The sequence below is a fragment of the Schistocerca cancellata genome, chromosome 3, assembly GCF_023864275.1.
Source record: "Schistocerca cancellata isolate TAMUIC-IGC-003103 chromosome 3, iqSchCanc2.1, whole genome shotgun sequence".
In the NCBI taxonomy this organism is placed as follows: domain Eukaryota; kingdom Metazoa; phylum Arthropoda; class Insecta; order Orthoptera; family Acrididae; genus Schistocerca; species Schistocerca cancellata.
Genome location: NC_064628.1, coordinates 232,663,420 through 232,684,874, shown reverse-complemented (window position 1 = coordinate 232,684,874; position 21,455 = coordinate 232,663,420). Strand labels below are relative to the sequence as shown.

The 21,455-nt window shown below is 43.9% G+C and overlaps 1 protein-coding gene across 1 annotated transcript in view; it reads left to right on the top strand.

The window, feature by feature from the left end:
- The window catches only part of LOC126174871 (dual oxidase), a 557,146-nt gene that overhangs the window by 515,233 nt on the left and 20,458 nt on the right, over positions 1–21,455 (top strand). Inside the window, exons 16-17 of the mRNA XM_049921282.1 lie at positions 2,447–2,821; positions 3,533–3,750. Of these exons, the coding sequence (XP_049777239.1) occupies positions 2,447–2,821; positions 3,533–3,750 (593 nt within the window). The remainder of the gene's footprint in view (positions 1–2,446; positions 2,822–3,532; positions 3,751–21,455) is intronic.

Here is a 21,455-nt window from a genome sequence, read left to right as displayed (position 1 = left end):
AACAACGCTAATGTTACTGATGACAGTGCCACTGAACCAGAGTTATTAAGCACAGTTTTGCAAAATTCCTTCACAAAAGAAGACGAAGCAAATATTCGAGAATTTGAATCAAAAGTAACTGCCAGTATGAGTAACTTAGAAATAGATATTCTCGGTATAGCAAAGCAGCTTAAATCACTTAATAAGGGAAAGGCCTGCGGTCCAGATTGTATGTCACTCAGCTCCATACTTAGCAACTACACACAACCACTCGCTAGCAGAAATAACAGTACCCAAAGACTGAAAAAATGGCACAAGTTACACCAGTACTCAAGAAAGGAAATAGGAGTAATTCGCCTGAATTACAGACCCGTCCACTAAAGTCGACTGCAGTAGGATTTTCGAATATCATGAATTACCTCAAAGAAGATGATTTATTGACAAGCAGCCAACACGGATTCAGAAAATATCACTCATGTGAAACGCAACTAGCTCTTTATTCTCACGAAGTAATGAGTGCTTTCGACAGGAGACATCAACTTAATTTCATATTTTTAGATTTCTAGAATGCTTTTGACACAATTCCTCACAAGCTAATTCTAATTAAATTCCATGCCTATGGAGTATCGCCTCAGTTGTGTGGCTGGATACGTGATTTCCTGTCAGAAAGGTCACAGTTCGTAATAACTGACGGAAAGCCATCGAGTGAAACAGATGTATGTCTGGAGTTACCCAGGAAATGGTTATAGGCACTCTGTTGTTCCTGATCTATGTAAACGATTCAGGAGACAATCTGAGCAGCCCTCTTAGTTTGCACGTGGTACTGTCATTTACCGTCTCATCTAATAGATCAAAACGAATTGCTAGATGATTTAGACGAAAATATGAGAAGTGTGGAGTCAGCTTCATGAGTACTAAAAGGAATGCGTTAAATTGCAGTTACATGATAAATAACACAAATCTAAAACTGTAATCACAATTAAATACTTATAGAATACAATTACGAATAACTTAACTTGGAACGATCACATAGATAAAGTTGTGGGAAAAGCAAACCAAAGACTGCGATTTACTGGTAGAACACTTCGGAAATGTAACTGATCTACTAAAGGGACTGCTTACACTACGCTTGTCCGCCCTCTTCTGGAGTATTGCTTGCGGTTATCGCGAAATAAGGGAAAGAGAGTTACGGATATGATGCACGTACTTGGGTGGCAGTCACACTAAAACAAAGGGGATTTTCAAACTTCCTGGCAGTTTGAAACTGTGTGCCGGACCGAGACTCGAACTCGGGACCTTTGCCTTTGTCGGGCAAGTGGTCTATCACCTTTTCTTTTTTTTTTAAAAAAAAAAATCTCGTTTTGTTCGTCATTGTTCGTTCCATTTGTTCGGGCGGACGACCCATGACACCCATTCAAGTTAATCGCTGATCCATTTACTCAGTTTTTTTCTTTTTTTTTGTAGAGGGCGACTAACTATTAATTGTTAAGGTGAAAATATGAGTTGCCTTTATAGTAGATGGTAAAAGCATTCTCCATCTTACCACATAATTTCAGAATAAAATAATTTGTCTTATTCGAGTTATTTAGAAAAAAACTATTCAACAAAACGAATTTTTTCACTTCTCCACATCGCGACTATTCTTCCTTCCCTTTACGAAGAGTGCTGGTTGTAATTGAGCACTATTAAGGACTCTCCATTACTTGAACGCGCACGCAAAGGAAGTCACAATGGCTTTATTGGCGAACATATACTACGGGCGTAAATGTTGGAGCTTGGGTTACGAGAGCCAGTCTCAATACACAAAAAATTTGCCACTTTCCGTAAAACATCCGTACATACATTGAAAACAGAATTTAATTTAAATGTTCGAGTAATCCCAGTGGTACGAATTTTGCAACATTTAGCCTGTCCAACTGATTTATTACTGCAAGACAAAGAATTTGTGGTCCTTGCTCACTGCTAGGGACACGACATTACAGCTACTGCATACGAAGCGTTCGTCAGCAGCTCCAGTATGTCAATTTCTTTCATTTTGTGGATAAAATCTGTACGATTCGTTCACTTTTAGGATGTCGAGTTTGACACGATGTCTGTCACCATCATTTCACAAAGAAATGGGCATTATGACTTTTGCATCTAGACGACCCATTTTCCAGAGTTCTCTTTTATAAGTATTTTAAGGAACGTTCTGCTGATCACTGTAGAAAATGTCAACAAACTTTTATCATAAATAAATATATTATGTGGCAAAGTGTATCTCGCTACAACTAATTGTCACAGGGAAATTACGGGTAACAAACAACATCCGTAAGTAATGCACTTACCTAAAGGAGTTCCAATATGTCACTTCATCTCTCCAATGTACTGAAATGAATATCTTCTTACGTTTGGTTAGTGTAAAATAAACTTCTTATTTACCAGTATGATTACTGTGCTACATACAATAGACTTTAATCTGTTTCAGATTATTCTTTCATGGCTGAACACACAGACCTGCGGCACATTATGGGCGTTGGGATTGCCATAACAAGAGGATCAGCTGCCTCACTCAGCTTTTGCTACAGCCTGCTATTGCTGACTATGTCACGAAACCTTCTTACAAAACTTAAAGAATTTTCTGTGCAACAGTATATACCTCTAGATGCTCATATACAGTTCCATAAGATTGCTGCGTGCACTGCATGCTTTTTTTCACTTGTACACACTGTTGGTCACATTGTCAATTTCTATCACGTGTCAACGCAGCCTATTGAACATCTTCGATGTCTTACATCCGAAGTACATTTTCCTTCTGATTACAAACCAGGAATAAGTTTTTGGCTGTTCCAGACTTTAACAGGTAAGAAACTCTGAAAAACCATGTCTTTTTCATTTGACACAATAACTGCCTAAATTCCATAGATGACGAAAAAGAAGATTTTGCTTCTTTTTAAATATAACTCATTATAGTATTTGTAATAAAAGTTCCACATATTAAATCTATGACAGCATGTACTCATGTAGACCAAAATATTTATTAAGGAAATCATAAAATTAACCAGCACTGATAGCGTGCAAAGAGGTTGAAGATGAGTGTCTAGCTACTGTGACCAAATGATTCAACTTAGAACTTTAGCTGTTAAGGACAAATGTTGCCACTCTTTTGGAGTTTTTAGAAGAAATTATTGTACAATTTTTAGCCATATGGCTTATATATCATTTTAGTTTCATTTTGAATTGGTATATGGCAACTAGGTAATTTTGTCAATTTACAATGACCAAATATAAATTAATTAGCAGGTCAAGAGTAATTCATATATAATATAATGGTGATGAATAATTTTTTAATATCAATGAAATACATATTTTACAAAATTTATTTATGATTGTGAATCAACAAAACTGAAGGGTAATATCATGAAACAATTGCTCAGCATAAACCCTGTTCAAAAGAATGTGAGGCATATTTGATATCAGCTTTCCATCCTTATTAGTTTACTAATTTTCTGTTGTCATTAATTTTGGTTTGGTACTTGGATGTTGTTGCTGATTTCAGTGTATTTCCTTCCAGGTATAACAGGTGTGCTGCTGTTCGTTATAATGGTTATAATATTTGTCTTTGCTCACCCAACAGTTAGAAAAAAGGCATACAATTATTTTTGGACCACTCACAGTCTATACATTTTGCTGTACTTACTTTGTTTAATACATGGTCTGGCGAGACTCACCGGTTCTCCAAGATTCTGGATATTTTTCATCGGTCCTGGCGTTATTTACGCCCTTGACAAGGTAGGTAGAAGCGTCTATCTCTTCTCTGTACTGTTTAACTTCCATTGGCGAAGTCTACACAGATGGAAAATAGCCATATTGACTTTATTGTATAGCTTCTATATTCTAAATAAGTTATTTTATTAAATCTAAATCTTTGCCTGTAAAAAGTATTCATGGAGTGCTTGGTAGGTATTACATTGCTTGGAATCTGTAAATTCTTTGCTGCCTGTCGAAAAAATTTTTTGACCATCAGGCACTTACAGTATATCAAAGGAAATAAATAGTTGCAAACCATTAGAAATATGTAGGTTTAACCCCAACCACAATCCTCACCTCAATGTTCTGAGTACTGGTGTCATTGATAGTCAAACATGGGAGTAGTCAGTACACATTGTTCTTTCACTTTTAGAAAGTTACCTATATTTCACTGGAGAAATAATGTCTGATATTCATACACAATGAAAAATAAAACTGCAGAGTGTCGCTATGAATACAATGTAGTCATGATGTGTTTTCTTTGTTCTACACTAGCCTGTCTTCCTGCACTAGATAGTTGGTTTTTTACCAGTCTGGATCAGAAAAAGCATATCAAAATCTTCAGTTGTAAGAAGTGTCTGCAGTCTGGAAATTAAAACAGTTTTATACTGTTTATGGTGTATGAAAGCTTGTTTGAAGTATGTACTTCTCATCTGCAGTTGCTATATATTAGATGAGATCATTTAACTTATAAAAATAGCAGTCATCCATGGTCCTCGTATTATAATGACGCACATCTCTGCTTCTCAAGTCAGTTCAATTTACATTCAGAAACGTCCATCTCCTCCTCCCTACTTTCTTTAATTTATTTAATGCTGAAAATCAAAAGAACTTCATTTTTTCCAATAAGTTTTTTATTACTAATCAGTATTAGGATTATTACTACTATTATTATTACTAAAGAGACAGCCTACATTACACTTGTCCGTCCTCTGCTGGAATATTGCTGCGCGGTGTGGTATCCTTACCAGGTATGATTGACGGAGGACGTCGAAAAAGTGCAAAGAAGGGCAGCTCGTTTCGTGCTATCGCGCAATACGGATGAGAGTGTCACTGATATGATACGGGAGTTGGAGTGGCAGTCACTGAAACAAAGGCGGTTTTCTTTGCGGCGAGATCTATTTACGAAATTTCAGTCACCAACTTTCTCTTCCGAATGCGAAAATATTTTGTTGGGACCCATCTCCGTAGGGAGAAACGATCATCACAATAAAATAAGAGAAATCAGAGCTCGAATGGAAAGATTTAGGTGTCCTTTTTTCCCACGCGCCATTCGAGAGTGGAATGGTATAGAAGTAGTATGAAAATGGTTCGATGAACCCTCTGCCAGGCACTTAAGTGTGAATTGCAGAGTAACCACATAGATGTAGATACCGTTATTCGATCCAGGGTCTTGGGAGGAGTTCTTACACATAAATACAGTCGCTCAGCTTATACACTCCTGGAAATTGAAATAAGAACACCGTGAATTCATTGTCCCAGGAAGGGGAAACTTTATTGACACATTCCTGGGGTCAGATACATCACATGATCACACTGACAGAACCACAGGCACATAGACACAGGCAACAGAGCATGCACAATGTCGGCACTAGTACAGTGTATATCCACCTTTTGCAGCAATGCAGGCTGCTATTCTCCCATGGAGACGATCGTAGAGATGCTGGATGTAGTCCTGTGGAACGGCTTGCCATGCCATTTCCACCTGGCGCCTCAGTTGGACCAGCGTTCGTGCTGGACGTGCAGACCGCGTGAGACGACGCTTCATCCAGTCCCAAACATGCTCAATGGGGGACAGATCCGGAGATCTTGCTGGCCAGGGTAGTTGACTTACACCTTCTAGAGCACGTTGGGTGGCACGGGATACATGCGGACGTGCATTGTCCTGTTGGAACAGCAAGTTCCCTTGCCGGTCTAGGAATGGTAGAACGATGGGTTCGATGACGGTTTGGATGTACCGTGCACTATTCAGTGTCCCCTCGACGATCACCAGTGGTGTACGGCCAGTGTAGGAGATCGCTCCCCACACCATGATGCCGGGTGTTGGCCCTGTGTGCCTCGGTCGTATGCAGTCCTGATTGTGGCGCTCACCTGCACGGCGCCAAACACGCATACGACCATCATTGGCACCAAGGCAGAAGCGACTCTCATCGCTGAAGACGACACGTCTCCATTCGTCCCTCCATTCACGCCTGTCGCGACACCACTGGAGGCGGGCTGCACGATGTGGGGCGTGAGCGGAAGACGGCCTAACGGTGTGCGGGACCGTAGCCCAGCTTCATGGAGACGGTTGCGAATGGTCCTCGCCGATACCCCAGGAGCAACAGTGTCCCTAATTTGCTGGGAAGTGGCGGTGCGGTCCCCTACGGCACTGCGTAGGATCCTACGGTCTTGGCGTGCATCCGTGCGTCGCTGCGGTCCGGTCCCAGGTCGACGGGCACGTGCACCTTCCGCCGACCACTGGCGACAACATCGATGTACTGTGGAGACCTCACGCCCCACGTGTTGAGCAATTCGGCGGTACGTCCACCCGGCCTCCCGCATGCCCACTATACGCCCTCGCTCAAAGTCCGTCAACTGCACATACGGTTCACGTCCACGCTGTCGCGGCATGCTACCAGTGTTAAAGACTACGGTGGAGCTCCGTATGCCACGGCAAACTGGCTGACACTGACGGCGGCGGTGCAGAAATGCTGCGCAGCTAGCGCCATTCGACGGCCAACACCGCGGTTCCTGGTGTGTCCGCTGTGCCGTGCGTGTGATCATTGCTTGTACAGCCCTCTCGCAGTGTCCGGAGCAAGTATGGTGGGTCTGACACACCGGTGTCAATGTGTTCTTTTTTCCATTTCCAGGAGTGTATATTGAGAGAGAGAGAGAGAGAGAGAGAGAGAGAGAGAGGTAACAAAAGTCATGGGATACCTCCTAGCATCGAGTTAGATCTCATTTTGTCCGGCATAGTGCAGCAACTCGATGTGGCATGGACTCAACAAGAAATTGAAAGGTCGCTGCAGAAACGTTGAGTCATGCTGCCAGATTTTGTGCAAGGACTGACCCTCAATTACGTCCCATAAATGTTAGACGGGATTTATGTCTGGCGATTTGGATGGCCGCATCTTTCACTCGAATTGTCCAGAATGTTCTTGTGGCCCAGTGATATGGGCGCATTGTCATTTCGATCGTTGTTTGAGAACATGAAGTCCATGAATGGCTGCAAATGGTCTCTAAGTAGCCGAGCATAACCATTTCCAGTCAATGATCGGTTCAGTTGAGCCAGAGGACTCAATCCATTCCAAGTAAGCACAAGCCACACCATTAACGTGCCGCAACCAGCTTGCATAGCGCCTTGTTGACAACTTGGGTCCGTACCTTCGAGCAGTCTGCGCCACATTTGAACCGTACCATTACCTCTTACCAACTAGAATCAGGACTCATCTGACAAAGCCATGGTTTTCCAGTCGTCTAGTTTCCAACTGATATCGTCACGAGCCCAGGACGGGCATCGCAGGCAACGTCACGCCGTTAGCAAAGCACTTGCGTTGGTCGTCTGCTGCCATAGCCAATTAACTCCAAATTTTGCCGGAGTGTCCTAACGGATATGTTCGACGCAACATCCCACATTGTACAGATATTTCACGCAGTGTTGCTTCTGTGTTAGCACTGACAACTCTATGCAAATTCCTCTGCTCTCGGTTGTTAGATGAAAGCCGTCGGCCACTGTGCTGTCCGTGGTGAGAGATAATGCCTGAAATTTGTTATTCTCAGCATACTCTTGACACTGTGGGTCTCGGAATATTAAATTCCCTAACGATTTCCGAAAGGTAATGACCCGTGTGTCTAGTTACAACTACCATTCCACATTCAAAGTCTGTTAATTCCCGTCGTGTGACCATATATCAGGTCGGAAACCTTTTCTTTTCGCATGAATCATCTGAGGACAAATGACAGCCTTGTCAAAGCACTGCCCTTTTGTAGCTTGTGTACGTGATACTACCACCATCTGTATATGTGCATATCGCTGTCTCAAGACTTTTGTCATCTCACTTTATACATAGGTAAAGGTGATCCTTATTTATCCAAATTTTGCGTTTCTTCATACTCCCTGGATTTTTCCCCTTTTAAGAAGAATTGAAAGAACTGGTTTGTTGAAACCGGAGACGAGGACCTCCAGATTGAAATTTTCACTCTGCAGCGGAGTGTGCGCTGATATGAAACTTCCTGGTGGATTAAAACTGTGTGTTGGACCGAGACTCGAACTGAGGACCTTTACCTTTTACAGGCAAGTGTGCTACCGACTGAGTTACCCGAGCACGACTCACAACACCTCCTCACAGCTTTACTTCCGCCGGTATCTCATCTCCGACCTTCCAAACTTCACAGAAGCTGTTCTGAAAAACTTGCGGGTCTAATATTCCAGGAAGAAGGGATATTGCGGAGATATTCCAGAATGAAATTTTCACTCTGCAGCGGAGTGATAAGTTCACTGTAATCAAGAGTTTCACATGTTGAAGAAGTTGAGCATATATTTAGATTTCTTAAGCAAGATTATTTTTTCTTGGTATTCAGACACTTCCTAACGAAGTGCCAAAAAGGCTACGAAAGATCTTAAGGTGGCATGTAATGTAAGGGAAAGAGAAGTTAATGTAAGATACGAATGGATTGTTATCAGCCGACAGCAGTCAAGCACACCTGTAAGCAGTAATAAAAAATGTCTAGTTACATGACGCAAATTATTGGCCACTACACCAAGAGTTCCTAGTCTTCAGTTTCCATAAAATAGGTCTTAAAATTCTTCTTAAAACAAAGGAAAAAAACTAGGGGTATGCGTGAAGAAACACGAAATTCGAAAAAATGAGGACCAACCTAATATGCATAGACTGGCATTTTCTCCACAGCTTCACCTACCTTTGGCCCATCTCCTCATCATCCTCCTCCTCCTCCTCCTCCTCCTCCTCCTCTTCTTCTTCCTCCCTCTCTGTCCATCACCTCCTCGTCTCCCTATCTGTCCATCTGCTTCTCCCACCTCTCAACCCATCTTTCTTCCCTCCCCTCTTTCTGCCCATCTCCACCTCCCCCTCCCTCTGTCCATCTCACACTGTCCTGTCTTTGTCCATCTGCTCCACTCCCTCTGTCACTGCCCATCTTCTACTCGCCCTCCCTCTCTGGACATCCCCTCCTGCCACCTCCCTCCCCACCGATCCTCTCCTGTCCCCTTCCTCCTCCCCCCCTCTCCATCTCCTCCTCTATCCATCTCAACCCTCCTGCAGGCGTGTCCAACCGTACGTGTAGACCCTGCAAAAGAGATCGGCCAAGTGCGCCAGTACTGTTTCCACAATAAGGCTCTGGTGCAGCGCACCTTATAGGTCAAGGGCTTGGAAACCCTTTTTTTTCGTATGACGTGTAGGCTGCCATGGAAAGCAAGCTGATTAAACAGGCCGATACTGCTTCAACATGACATGCCTACACTGCTCGTCAATGAGCTGAAACAAGTTACCAATAACGGAATTTTTGCCATCTTCACTTAGAATTCTTATCCACACATTTTATTATAACAGATCACCTTTCTCTCTGTTTGACAGTATCATGTAACAATGTAGACCATAAATGCTTTAGTGGCTTAGGGTACTGCCACAGGTCCATGGAAGCTCACGGAAATGTTCCCCATAGCATAACAGACGACTACCGGGTATGCGCCCATGGTGCAGAGTATGTTCGAGTAGCCGTTCGCCTTGATGACATCATATCTAGGCATGAGTATCGACAAGGTATAACTGTGATTCATTTGACCAGGCTACATGTTTCCTTTGATGCATTGACAGATCACAATATCCCATGTCCTCCGCAATTGTAATTGACGATGTCACTGGATCAACATGGGAACACGTAGAGGTCGCCTGCTGTTCAAATGGTTCAAATGGCTCTGAGCACTATGGGACTTAACTGCTGAGGTCATCAGTCCCAAATGGTTCAAATGGCTCTGAGCACTATGGAACGTAACTTCTGAGGTCATCAGTCCCCTAGAACTTAGAACTACTTAGACCTAACTAACCTAAGGACATCACACAAATCCATGCCCAAGGCTGGAATCGAACCTGCGACCGTAGCGGTCGCGCGGTTCCAGACTGTAGCGCCTAGAACCGCTTGGCCACTCCGGCCGTCCGCCTGCTGTCGAGTCCAAAGTTCAACAATGTGTCGTATGAATAAAACGAAGAACACACTTTATTCTCAGGTTTGAATGAATAAAGGGAGTCGGACAATATACTTCATCTGAGAATGTTCACAGCTTGAGTAAAAGGGTGGGGGAAACTGCTCAATGCGAGGAACGTTCTCAGATTTCGTGTGAACAAAACTAGGGAAGTTTCTCGCAAGCAGATAACTTTTTTTTTTCTTTTTTTATAGGGAGCTCTGTAGCATACTTTGAGCTGAGAAAGTTCTGTTGAGGTTAAGTTTTATCGAGCTTTTTTAGTAAAAATGGCAGAACGTAAGTTGCTCAGAATGTAAAAAAAGATATTCGTAGCCTGAACAAATATTGATGGGAGAAACTACATAAGTTTATAAAGTTTAACAATAAAAACATTATTTGGCTGGTGAAATTCCTCCCCAAAAAAGTTGTTGTGCTATTTAGCAGACCCGGGTTTTCAAACAGGTGTAGAGGATGACTTAGGTATACACCAGAGAACGGTGTCACTGTCATTTTCAGATGTTCATCATCACGTTTTCTTACAGCATAAATCTTATATTTTATTATGTCAGAAATAAGTAGGCAAGTCAGAATAATTAACAACTGGTTTATTAAAAACTTAGCGGTCTGTTTCTTGTAACGAAACCGCACGGGTGGCGCCTAAATACTTGACACACGAGCAGACTATTATGCGTCACATTTAACCAAAATTATCTCGTATTAGAAAACTCTGACAGAGTTCGGATTTGGAGTAGATGAAAATGTGCTATATGCCTAGGATTCCGTTTCACAATGCATTCACCTAACTTCGAAAACAAAATAGTTTCCTGTGTGTTGAAAATTCGCTAACTTCGTCAGAAAATGCACTTTCGTAAACTGTCCGTAATCGCTTTAATAAGCTGGCCGGAGTGGCCGAGCGGTTCTAGGCGCTACAGTCAGGAACCGCGCAACCGCTACGGTCGCAGGTTCAAATCCTGCCTCGGGCATGGATGTGTGTGATGTCCTTAGGTTAGTTAGGTTTAAGTAGTTCTAAGTCCAAGGGACTGATGACCTCAGAAGTTAAGTCCCATAGTGCTCAGAGCCATTCGCTTTAATAATTTGTTGCCGCACATAAAACTAAAATCGAAACGTAGTGCAACTCTTCCAGAACACATTGATGCTAGTTCCATATTTGTATACTGAATAGTTTGCCTGTCTGAGCGAGTTGAAGTGAAATGTAAGATAACGCACGTATTCTGTGCCGGACGCGGCGTACGACACACATAGAGAAACTTCTCAAGAAGGAGGGGATATAGTGAGAAAGAGTTCTCTCGTCAGAGGATAAACTTCGAATTTTTTGTTCATACGAAACTAAGAACTTTCTCAAATAATTTTCTTTTGCTTGCTCTGAGAATCTTTTGCAGATAATGTTCTCTTTTTTTATTCGTACAACCAAATGTGCGCTGAATGGGTATCCCGAAACATTTGTGCCTACATCAGTATTACCCTCTGTCGTAAAATGTGCCACACATCCCCTCCAATCCTGCTGCACGCGAACAGCCGACCAGCTTCGCCGTTTCCCAGATGCCAGATGCCCAACCATCGGTCTTAAGAATCTGCCTTTGTCGAAGTGACTTACGTCAGATAATTTCCACTTTGTATCGTATCGTCGTTAGAGTGATTCCCCATTCACCTCTGCTCCGCTTAAATACTTTCCTTATCGTGTCACGTGCCGGCATTGACACTTGGCAGTACCCAATCTCGCGTGGACGGTGTTCCTAAAGCTACATCTTATCGGAGTATGATCACTGGAAAAACGCCAGAAGCTGTGAAATCTTCACTTTTTACATCAAATTTAGGTGGAAGGGGGACATAAATAAATAATCGCTATAGCCGTGTGTCATTTGGCCCGGCGGAGGTTCGAGTCCTCCCTCGGGCATGGGTGTGTGTGTTTGTCCTTAGGATAATTCAGGTTAAGTAGTGTGTAAGCTTAGGGATTGATGACCTTAGCAGTTAAGTCCCATAAGATTTCACACACATTTGAACATTTTTGTGTCATTTGGTCCACTAATGGTAGTAGACTTCTAGAGAAATGTGGCAATAAGAAGAGGTAAAAGTTTCGCAAGATGCACTTTGCGATAGTAATGTTGGGGCTAGACCAGAAGACTGGATTACAGTCAGGCTTTCCTAACCAGTGAAAAGATCCAGGAGCAGCTGCAAAGTCTGGTAGCTTTAGTCTAGCCTGCAGAGATTGGGCAAGTTACGGAAATATAGCGACAAACGTATGTTTGAAAGTAAATACACATGCTAGCGAAGCCTGCAGGTGGCGCTGTTATATTTGACCATGAACGACACGTGTGCCATGTCTCAGTGCCTTGTAAGTGTCAGTCGTGGTCAGAACATTGTTCTGTGTAGTTGTGAGTGCTTTATGTCGCAGCTAAGTGGGGAAAATTGTTGGTGCTCGTATGGTGACAGCTTCCATAACCGAGGTAGCCGAAGTGTTGGACGTTTGAAGAGGCACTTTACAGAATGTTTATACTACATTCACACACGTAAATCGGGAAAACATAATCCACTAAATCACAACACGAACGATTGCGTGTGTTGAGTGATCGTGAAATACGGTCACTTGAGAGCATGTGACGAAAAATAAGGGAACGGCAGCTGTAAAAGTCACTACAGAACTGAATGCCGCACTCGCAAACTCAGGGCGTCAGTACCACAAAACGATGGGAGCTCTATAAGGAGGCAATTGAACGGCGAGTTGGATTTCTAAAAACCACTCATCAGTGATGCAAATGGCCACAACAGGAAAACATGGTGCTGAAGCGTAGATTGTGGAGCAGCGTAAGAAAATCATTCGGTCGGATCAGCCTCGTTGCACACACTGTTTCCAACTTCTCGTCGGGTTTACGCCCCAAGAGTGATGACTTGGGCAAATATATCGTGGTATTCCACGAGCATCAAGGTTACTCTCTAAGGTCGCATTGTTGCCAAGGTTTATATGACCTTTTCCGTTGATTAGGTTCATCCCGTGGTACAATGTTTGTTTCGCAATGGTGATGCTATGTTCCTGGACGACAGGTCTCACGTTCACACAGCTCTCATTGTCCAGCACTGGTTTTGTGAACGCAGGTATGATCTCCTACATCTATCTTGATTACCACAGTCACCAGACCTCATTGGTATTGACCTTCTGTGGACTACTTTGGTGAGAAGGGTGCGTGATCGCTATCCACCTCCAGCATCGTTATCTGAACTTGCCACTATTTTGCTGGAAGAAAGGTATAAGACAAGACCCGCCAGCGTAGCCGAGAGCGCTAATGCGCTGCTTCCTGGACTCGGGCAGGTGCGCTGGCCCCGGATCGAATCCGCCCGGCGGATTAACGACGAGGGCCGGTATGCCGGACAGCCTGGTGGTTTTTAGGCTTTTTTCCACGTCCCGCTAGGTGAATACTGGGCTGGTCCCCAAGTTCCCCTAATTTACAGGACTCACAGACATTTGAAAATGTTCGCACTCTTTCGTGACTTACACTAGACGCAGACAGCTGGGGTACACTACATCCAGCCCAGGGAGTTTGGGGTGGAGGCAGGAAGGGCATCCGGCCACCCTCTGTAATTAACACTGCCAAATCCGTCATAACAAGCCAACCCCACATTGGAGTGGGACAAAGGCCCGAGAAAGAAAGAATTTATCGATTCCAAGACGAGTGGCATCTGTCTCGAATGCCAACCGTTTTCCTACACCGTATTAGCTACAGTTATGTGTTGTGTCTGGTGTTTCCATATTTTTGCCCATCCGCCGTGTATCCAGCACCGTAGCGTTAATACCTTGGAGATTGTGATCGAAAGAAAGAACTTCAAGAAGTTCGAGAGCAGACGTACAAAACAGCCGGAATAATTTTTCACTCCGTAGCGAAACCCTTTCGGATACAAAACCATTTCAGAAGTAATTTCCATGTAAGTAGTAATTTTAAGTTAAGTGCAGGGCTCAGCGATGTGACCTATGATTTAGGCTCTTTTGAGAAGGATCTCGGAAAACATGATTAGTTGCACTGATCAGCCAAAACATTATGACCACCTACCTAATAGCTGGTACGTCCACCTTTCGCACAGATAACAACAGATGGAAGCAATGAGGCCTTGGTAGCTCGCTGGAGAGAGTTGGCACCACATCTGCACACACAAGTAACCTAATTCCCGTAAATTCCTGGGAGGGTGGCTACGAGCTCTAACGCCACGTTCAGTTACATCACAGATGTGTTCAATTGGGCCGACCGGGGTGGCCGAACGGTTCTAGGCGCTACAGTCTGGAACCGCGTGACCGCTACGGTCGCAGGTTCGAATCCCGCCTCGGGCATGGATGTGTGTGATGTCCTTAGGTTAGTTAGGTTTAAATAGTTCTAAGTTCTAGGGGACTGATGACCTCAGAAGTTAAGTCACATAGTGCTCAGAGCCATTTGAACTATTTGTTCAATTGGGTTTAGATCTGGCGAGTTTTGGGGGGGGGGGGGGGGGAGGGGACAGCACATCAATTGAAACTCGCCACTGTGTTCCTCTACCACTCCAGTATACGCTCCTGGCCTTCTAACATGGCGCCTTAGCTTGTTGAAAATGCCAGTGCCGTCGGGAACCATGATTCTCATGAAGCGATCTACCTGGTCTGCAACCAGTGTACGATACTCTTTGGCCATCATGGTTCCTTGCACTAGCTCCCCTGGACCCATGGATGCACACGTGAATGTAATCCAGTCATAATGGAGCCGCCGTCAGCTGCCTCCGTCGCACAGGACAGATGGTAAGGAGCTGTTTCCCTGAAAGACGACGGATTCGCGCCCTCCCGTCGCCATGATGAAGGTATCGGGATTAATCGAACCATTGCAACGATCTGCCACTTTGCCATGGTTCAGTGCCGATGGTCACGTGCCCATTTCAGTCGTATTTGCCGATGTTGTGCTGTTAACATTGGCACATGCATGGGTCATCCGCTGCGGAGACCCATCGTTGGGAGTGTTCGGTGCACTGTATGTTCAGACACACTTGTACTCTGCCCAGCATTAAAGTCTGATGCTAGTTCCACCACAGTTCGCCACTTGTCCTGTTTTACCAGTCTGCCCAGTCTACGACGTCCGATATCTGTAATGAGGGATGGACGCCCAACCACACGACGTCTCGACGTGTTTCACATTGGTGTCGCCATGTTTTGAAGACACTCACCATAGCACTCCTAGAACACGACAAGTTGTGCAGTTTCTGAAATACTCGTACCGAATCTCCGGGCCATCACATTCTGCCCTCGGTCAAACTCAGATAGATCGCGCACCTTCCCATTCCACACACGGACAGCATGCTCACTAATGCTACATGCACCGTGCACGTGTCTGACCAGCAGTCATTCCTCGCCAGGTGAAGCTGCTATCGTCTGGACGGGTTTATATCGATAGTAGGTCGAGCCGGCCGTTGTGGTCGAGGGTTCTAGGCGCTTCAGTCTGGAACCGCGCGACCGCTACGGTCGCAGGTTCAAATCCTGCCTCGGGCATGGATGTGTGTGATGTCCTTAGGTTAGTTAGGTTTAAGTAGTTCTAAGTTCTAGGGGCTAGAGTATAAATGTAGTGCTCAGAGCCATTTGAACCATCATTACTGCTACAAAAGAGGCTCAGTATGGCGCCCATCAGTGTCCAGGAGAGTCTGAAACGGCAGGATTGCGTTCTGCACACCAGAACAAAGCGTTTCCGTAGGTATGCTGGCTACATCTCTTGATATGCTACGCTTCAAATCAGCACATGTGTGATTGTTTCCCTGGTAAACCCTGTCCTTAGGTAACCCCACAACCAGAAATCACAGGGAGTGAGATCAGGTGATCGTGCCGGCCAAGCATTTGGAAACAATCGGCTGATAATTCAATCGTTTCCAAAGTGTTTCGGAGAAGAGGGTGAACTTCATGAGCGATATGCAGTGGTGCCCCATCTTGCATGAAAACTGTTGAGTTCAATGCGTCTCTCTCCTATAGAGCAGGTATGACATGCTGACGAAGCATATCGCAGTAACGCTGGCTGGTCACTCTGCACGTGTTTGATCCCTGAGCGCCAGTCTATTCAAAAAAGAATTGGCCAGTGACGAACGTAGCCGTGAAGCCAGCCCATACGGTGACACTTCACCATACAAAGGAACTTCATGAACAGCGACTGGAGGAGAAGATCCCCACACTCGGCAATTCTGTCTGTTCACCTCACCCATCAGAGAAAAATGAACTTTGTCTATCTATAGGATGGACCAGGGCCAGCTCTCGTCAACTTCAATCATTGCCAGAAAGTGGTGAGCAAAGCCAACACGTCGTTATGCGTCCTGTGGTGCAAGCTGCTGTATGATGTGGATCTCGTACGCATACCATTTGAGAATGGTTCGAAGCACCTTCCGTACAGTGGACCACGGGATGTTCAACTGTTGCAACACAGCACGTGCACTGCCTGGCGATCAGAAATTGCGTGCATCATTGTCTGCCATAGCAACAGTGATTTCACCAAATACTCGTGGCGCAACCGGTGGTCGGCTGCCTCCCGGAGCGACGCCCAGTTCTCCAGTTGATTCGAACTTCATCATGCTCCTCACAGCAGGTGGAGAAAGAGGACCCTTCCTTAATCCCTTCAGCCAACAACGTTCTCGAAGTGCAGCTACAGCATTAAAGTTGTTTTGATAATAGAGCTTCACGAATAACGCCCTGCTCCTTTTGTCCAAACTCATGTTGACACGTCAAAAAGTGCACTGTGACTGATCAGGTGTGTGAGAGTATAAATCACGATGACTGATCATGGCACCTGTGGCCATAGTTGGAATTGGACGGCGGCGCTGTGACGCATGGAAATCGTGCACCCCATACTTTGGATATAAATGGCACCAAGTTTGATACTCATACGGTAATTAGTTTCCGTCTTATAATATATTAAATAGGGAATGTTTGATTATAACCACCCGATGCTTACAATTGAAACAGTTAACATTGTACTACAGTAGAACCGACAAGAAGAAAGGGGGAGAGGCTACATATGTGAAAAATAGAGTTAAGTCGCACGCCCTTCATGTTAACGCGTCGTGTATTGAAGAGGTCATTGAATGCTGTACCGCAATAGTGAGTCAGAGGCTAGTACTACTGACGCTTACGGGTCACTAGTTGGAAGTATCTGACGCTTGATAAAGCAGCCAGAAACAGTTTTAGTAAGTTTATGCAGACTTTGAAGAAACATTGTTTGTGAAGAATTTAATGTCGATTTTCTGTCAAGTAGTACTGAATGTGGGCTCCTAGAATTGTTGATATCCAGCTATGGGCTATTTTCTACGACAAAATTCCCTATGAGGATTGAAGGGTATAGTGCAATAGGTTTCAACTGCTTGTTTGTAGACCCAACTATCAGCAGAGATTTTGCTGTAAAACCATTTGTCAATTTACATGACTCGCAACTTAGATCCAGATCACAGGAGAAAATTCTCTAGTCAGAAACATGTATTTATATTATATGTGCCCAGTACTTTGCAACCTCCAAGGCGCTTGGAGTGGCTTGCAGGAGATCAATCTTCGTGCAGGATGTAGGGCACAAGAGGCACTGGAGCATGTGGCTTGTGGTTTGTTCTTGTCCACAATCACAGGACGTATCTTCTTTTATGAAGCCCCATCTCTTCAGGTTGTCTCTGGATCGTCCAACTCAAGAACAAAGACTCGATCACAGTATTTAGTGAAATATTACGGTAAGAAAGCTGGAGAGGGATTTATAAACGAGCCTCCTCCCCCTCCTACCTCTTCCACATTCATCCTCCAAAAGAAGCGTAAGAAATAAGAGTAGATGAAGATCATACTTTCTAATAAATAAAAAATGTTACAGTGTACCAACATTTTATCTCCTTTAAAATTTGAACGTGGTGGGAGAACATTCCTGCTCATCGCTCTTTACTTCAGAGCAGGATCTACCTGTTCGCACATTAGCTTCCCTCTCGCATGATCTTTGTCATCTTGAACGACAATTGTCACCGTGGACATGTCATTCCTTAGACATCAAACCATCGCTTCTTCAATTAATGATAGCGTATCAATAAGTACCAAGTTTTGAAGTGATAGTTGAACAGTAAGTGCGCAGGTTTCCAAAGCGCATCAAATCCACTTGCTATAAAACCTGAGTTCTTGGCTTATACATATAATAGTTTGTGTGGTAAAGCACGTTATTTCACAAAAATTGTTCCTAAACCCATTTTATCCCCGTGCAGATATAGCACAAAGTCTGATGAAGTTACCAAAAGCTGCCAAATCCTAAAATATTGTTTCCAAAATCCAAGTTATTCAAGTATGACTTACTGCAACTGGAACGTTTGCCAAACATAACATCATGAAGAGAATGTTCATACAATGTTCATGAAGTTAGGAACTTGCTGTAGATTCTTTGGAAGTGTTTGCAGTGCAGTAGTAGTCCGTTTATAGCAGCGGTATCTAGCTTGCATATAGCGTTTAGCTTAGTCGTTGTATTGCGTACTTCTGTGAAGAAGTGCTGACTAACTGTCTTAACTGTCTGTGTCAGAAAAACGTAGTTCCTCGATCAGGCCAGACCACTGCACGATGCCTATTCATTAATTTTTATGATTGTGTGTTTTGTGAGCCTTAGTATCGGATGAGCTGACTAGGTAGTGTAGTGCTTCCTTGTGTAGAGCGGCTGGTTCACTTGTATTATTAGATGCTTGTAAGTGATCTGTAGATATTTATTTATTGTCTATGCTGAGCAGTGCTTCTCATTTTCCTAATTGTTTGCGTAGCTCGCAAATATTGTTGTGGAGTTATCGGAGTCAGTAGGGTAGTTTCACGCTACCACAGCGTCACATCCGCCTGATTCAGTTAGAATTAGCGGCCGTTGCAAATAGTAGGGCTCCAACCCTTGAAGGTAGAGCAACACCCAGAAACAGCATAGCACTAGTATTTAGATGATAAGTAGTGACTAGCTTCTCTGGGTGGAAGGCCAAAATGGCTACTGGCCGCACAATTGTCATCTTACAGTTCAAAAGCAGATGTGAGATATTGCACATTGCTGAGAGGACATTTAAGGCACTATGGGAGGCGTCGTCTGTAGAGGCTGAGGCCAATGTCCCTGAAAGGTCTGAGTAGGTTTGCTGGTCACTCCAATGTTAGGAGAGCGATGGAACCCCTCAGGGAAATAATAGTCACGTCAGAAAGAAAGGCCAGTAACCAACGCTCTCTTCAGATATGCGGAGCATGGTCCACCACGCCTGCTGCCTGGATTCTAAGGCTGTCTTCGGTTCCTACACATGGCTGGTTAAATTGGTGAAGATAGTCAGCCTTGCACCCAGGGTGAAAGACGAGCTAGCATTTTGCAGCATCATTTCCTGAACAAGTTGCGGTCCTGTGGATTGCAACCGAGTGGAGCAGATGATTCTGTGATGACCTTGGCCGTGTAGTTATCTACTGCTACTCTCGAGTGAAGAGAATTGCAGGACCCTCTGGCCCCCTTGATAGGTCAGGCATACATTATGTGCAGGAAGCAATTGCTAGGATAGTAGAGTACGCGTCGTGTGCACATACAAGTTTTTAGGACAGAGAACCCCTCCAGCAGGGAGAGGAGAATTCAGTTCCGCTAATTGCAGAGTGTAACATTCTTCATTTAAAATCAGAGGAAGACTGTGTTAATATAATATTAGACGGCAGAAGTGTCCTCTGAAAGCTAGCTGATGTGAGAAGTAACAGTAACTGTATTGACAGGGCGATTAAAAAAGATGGACACAGTTTCTATTGCCTATATTTCCTGAACTATATGTTTCATGTTAGTTCTGTAAATTACATTTGATCATACATACATGGAAGTTTACATCTTCAGCATGCCCTCCTCCAGCTGTACGGATAACATCTAGATGGTTGTTGAATTCATCCCGCTCTCCATGACAAATGTCTTGCATCACTGAGTTCACTGTAGCTGTGATACGTTGTCTTGGATCATTCAAATCCATGGGAAGGGGTAATATGTAAACTACATCTTTCACAAACCCCCACAAGAAAAAATCACAGGGTGTGCGATAAGGAGCCCTCAGTGGCCAGAAGTGAAGTGCTGAGCCATTCCCCATATGCCTTATACATTGTCAGGAAACAACGACCATTGAGATGCCGGGGGAGGGGGACGGGGGGCAGGCTCCTTACTGCTACTGCTGGACTGCTGGGAAATGTAGTCTCCTGAATCTTCATTCATTTGCGGAACAAGCCAGGTTCAAAGCTCACCCGAATCTGCTCCACGTTTTCCTCAAATATACGTGGTTGTCCTGGGATTTTACCTTTACACAGATACACAGAGAGCCAGTTTCATCAAATTGTTTGTTCCAGCAACCAGTGCTCTTTTTCCTCGCTGGAGGTCCAGTGTTAAACTTACGCCAAAATGCACGGTCTACCGCAGTCGCAGACCCAGTTTTACTGAACTCACAAATGCAAAACATCTTTTTTGCGTACTAGCCTCCGGAGCCAACATCTTCGTCTCAGAGTAGCACTTGCAACCTACGTCCTCGGTTATTTCCTGGATGTATTCCAAACTCTGTCTTCCTCTACAGTTTTTGCCCTCTACAGCTCCCTCAAGTACCATGGAAGTCATTCCCTGATGTCTTAACAGATGTCCTATCATCCTGCCCCTTCTCCTTATCAGTGTTTTCCACATATTCCTTTCTCTCCGATTCTGTGCAGAACCTGCTCATTCCTTACCTTATCAGTCCACCTTTATTTTCAACATTCGATTGTAGCAGCACATTTCAAATGCTTTGATTCTCTTCTGTTCCGGTTTTCCCAGTCCATGTTTCACTACTATACAATGCTGTACTCCAGACGTAAATTCTTAGAAATTTCTTCCTCAAATTAAGGCCTGTGTTTGATACTAGTAGACTTCTTTTGCCATTGCTAGCCTGCTTTTGATGTCCTCCTTGTTCCAGCCGTCATTGGTTATTTTACTGCCTCGGTAGCAGAATTCCTTAATTTCATTTACCTCGTAACCATCCGTCGTGATGTTAAGTTTTTCGCTGTTCTCATTTCTGCTGTTCATCCCATTTAGCATTTAATTCTTGTTCACTTTCACTCAGGATAGCAATGCCAACAGTGAATCGTTTCACTGATATCCTTTCACTTATAATTTTGATTTCACTCCTGAACCTTTCTCTTATTTCCGACGTTGCTTCTTCAATGTACACATTGAACAGTAGGGGCTAAAGACTACATTCCTGTCTTACATCCTTTTTAATCTGAGCACTTCATTCTTGGTCGTCCACTCCTATTAGTCCCTTCTGACTCTTGTACATATTGTACCAGGTGATCAAAAAGTCAGTATAAATTTGAAAACTGAATAAATCAGGGAATAATGTAGATAGAGAGATACAAATTGACACACATGCTTGGAATGACATGGGGTTTTATGAGAACCAAAAAAATACAAAAGTTCAAAAAATGTCCAACAGATGATGCTTCATCTGATCAGAATAACAATAATTAGCATAACAAAGTAAGACAAAG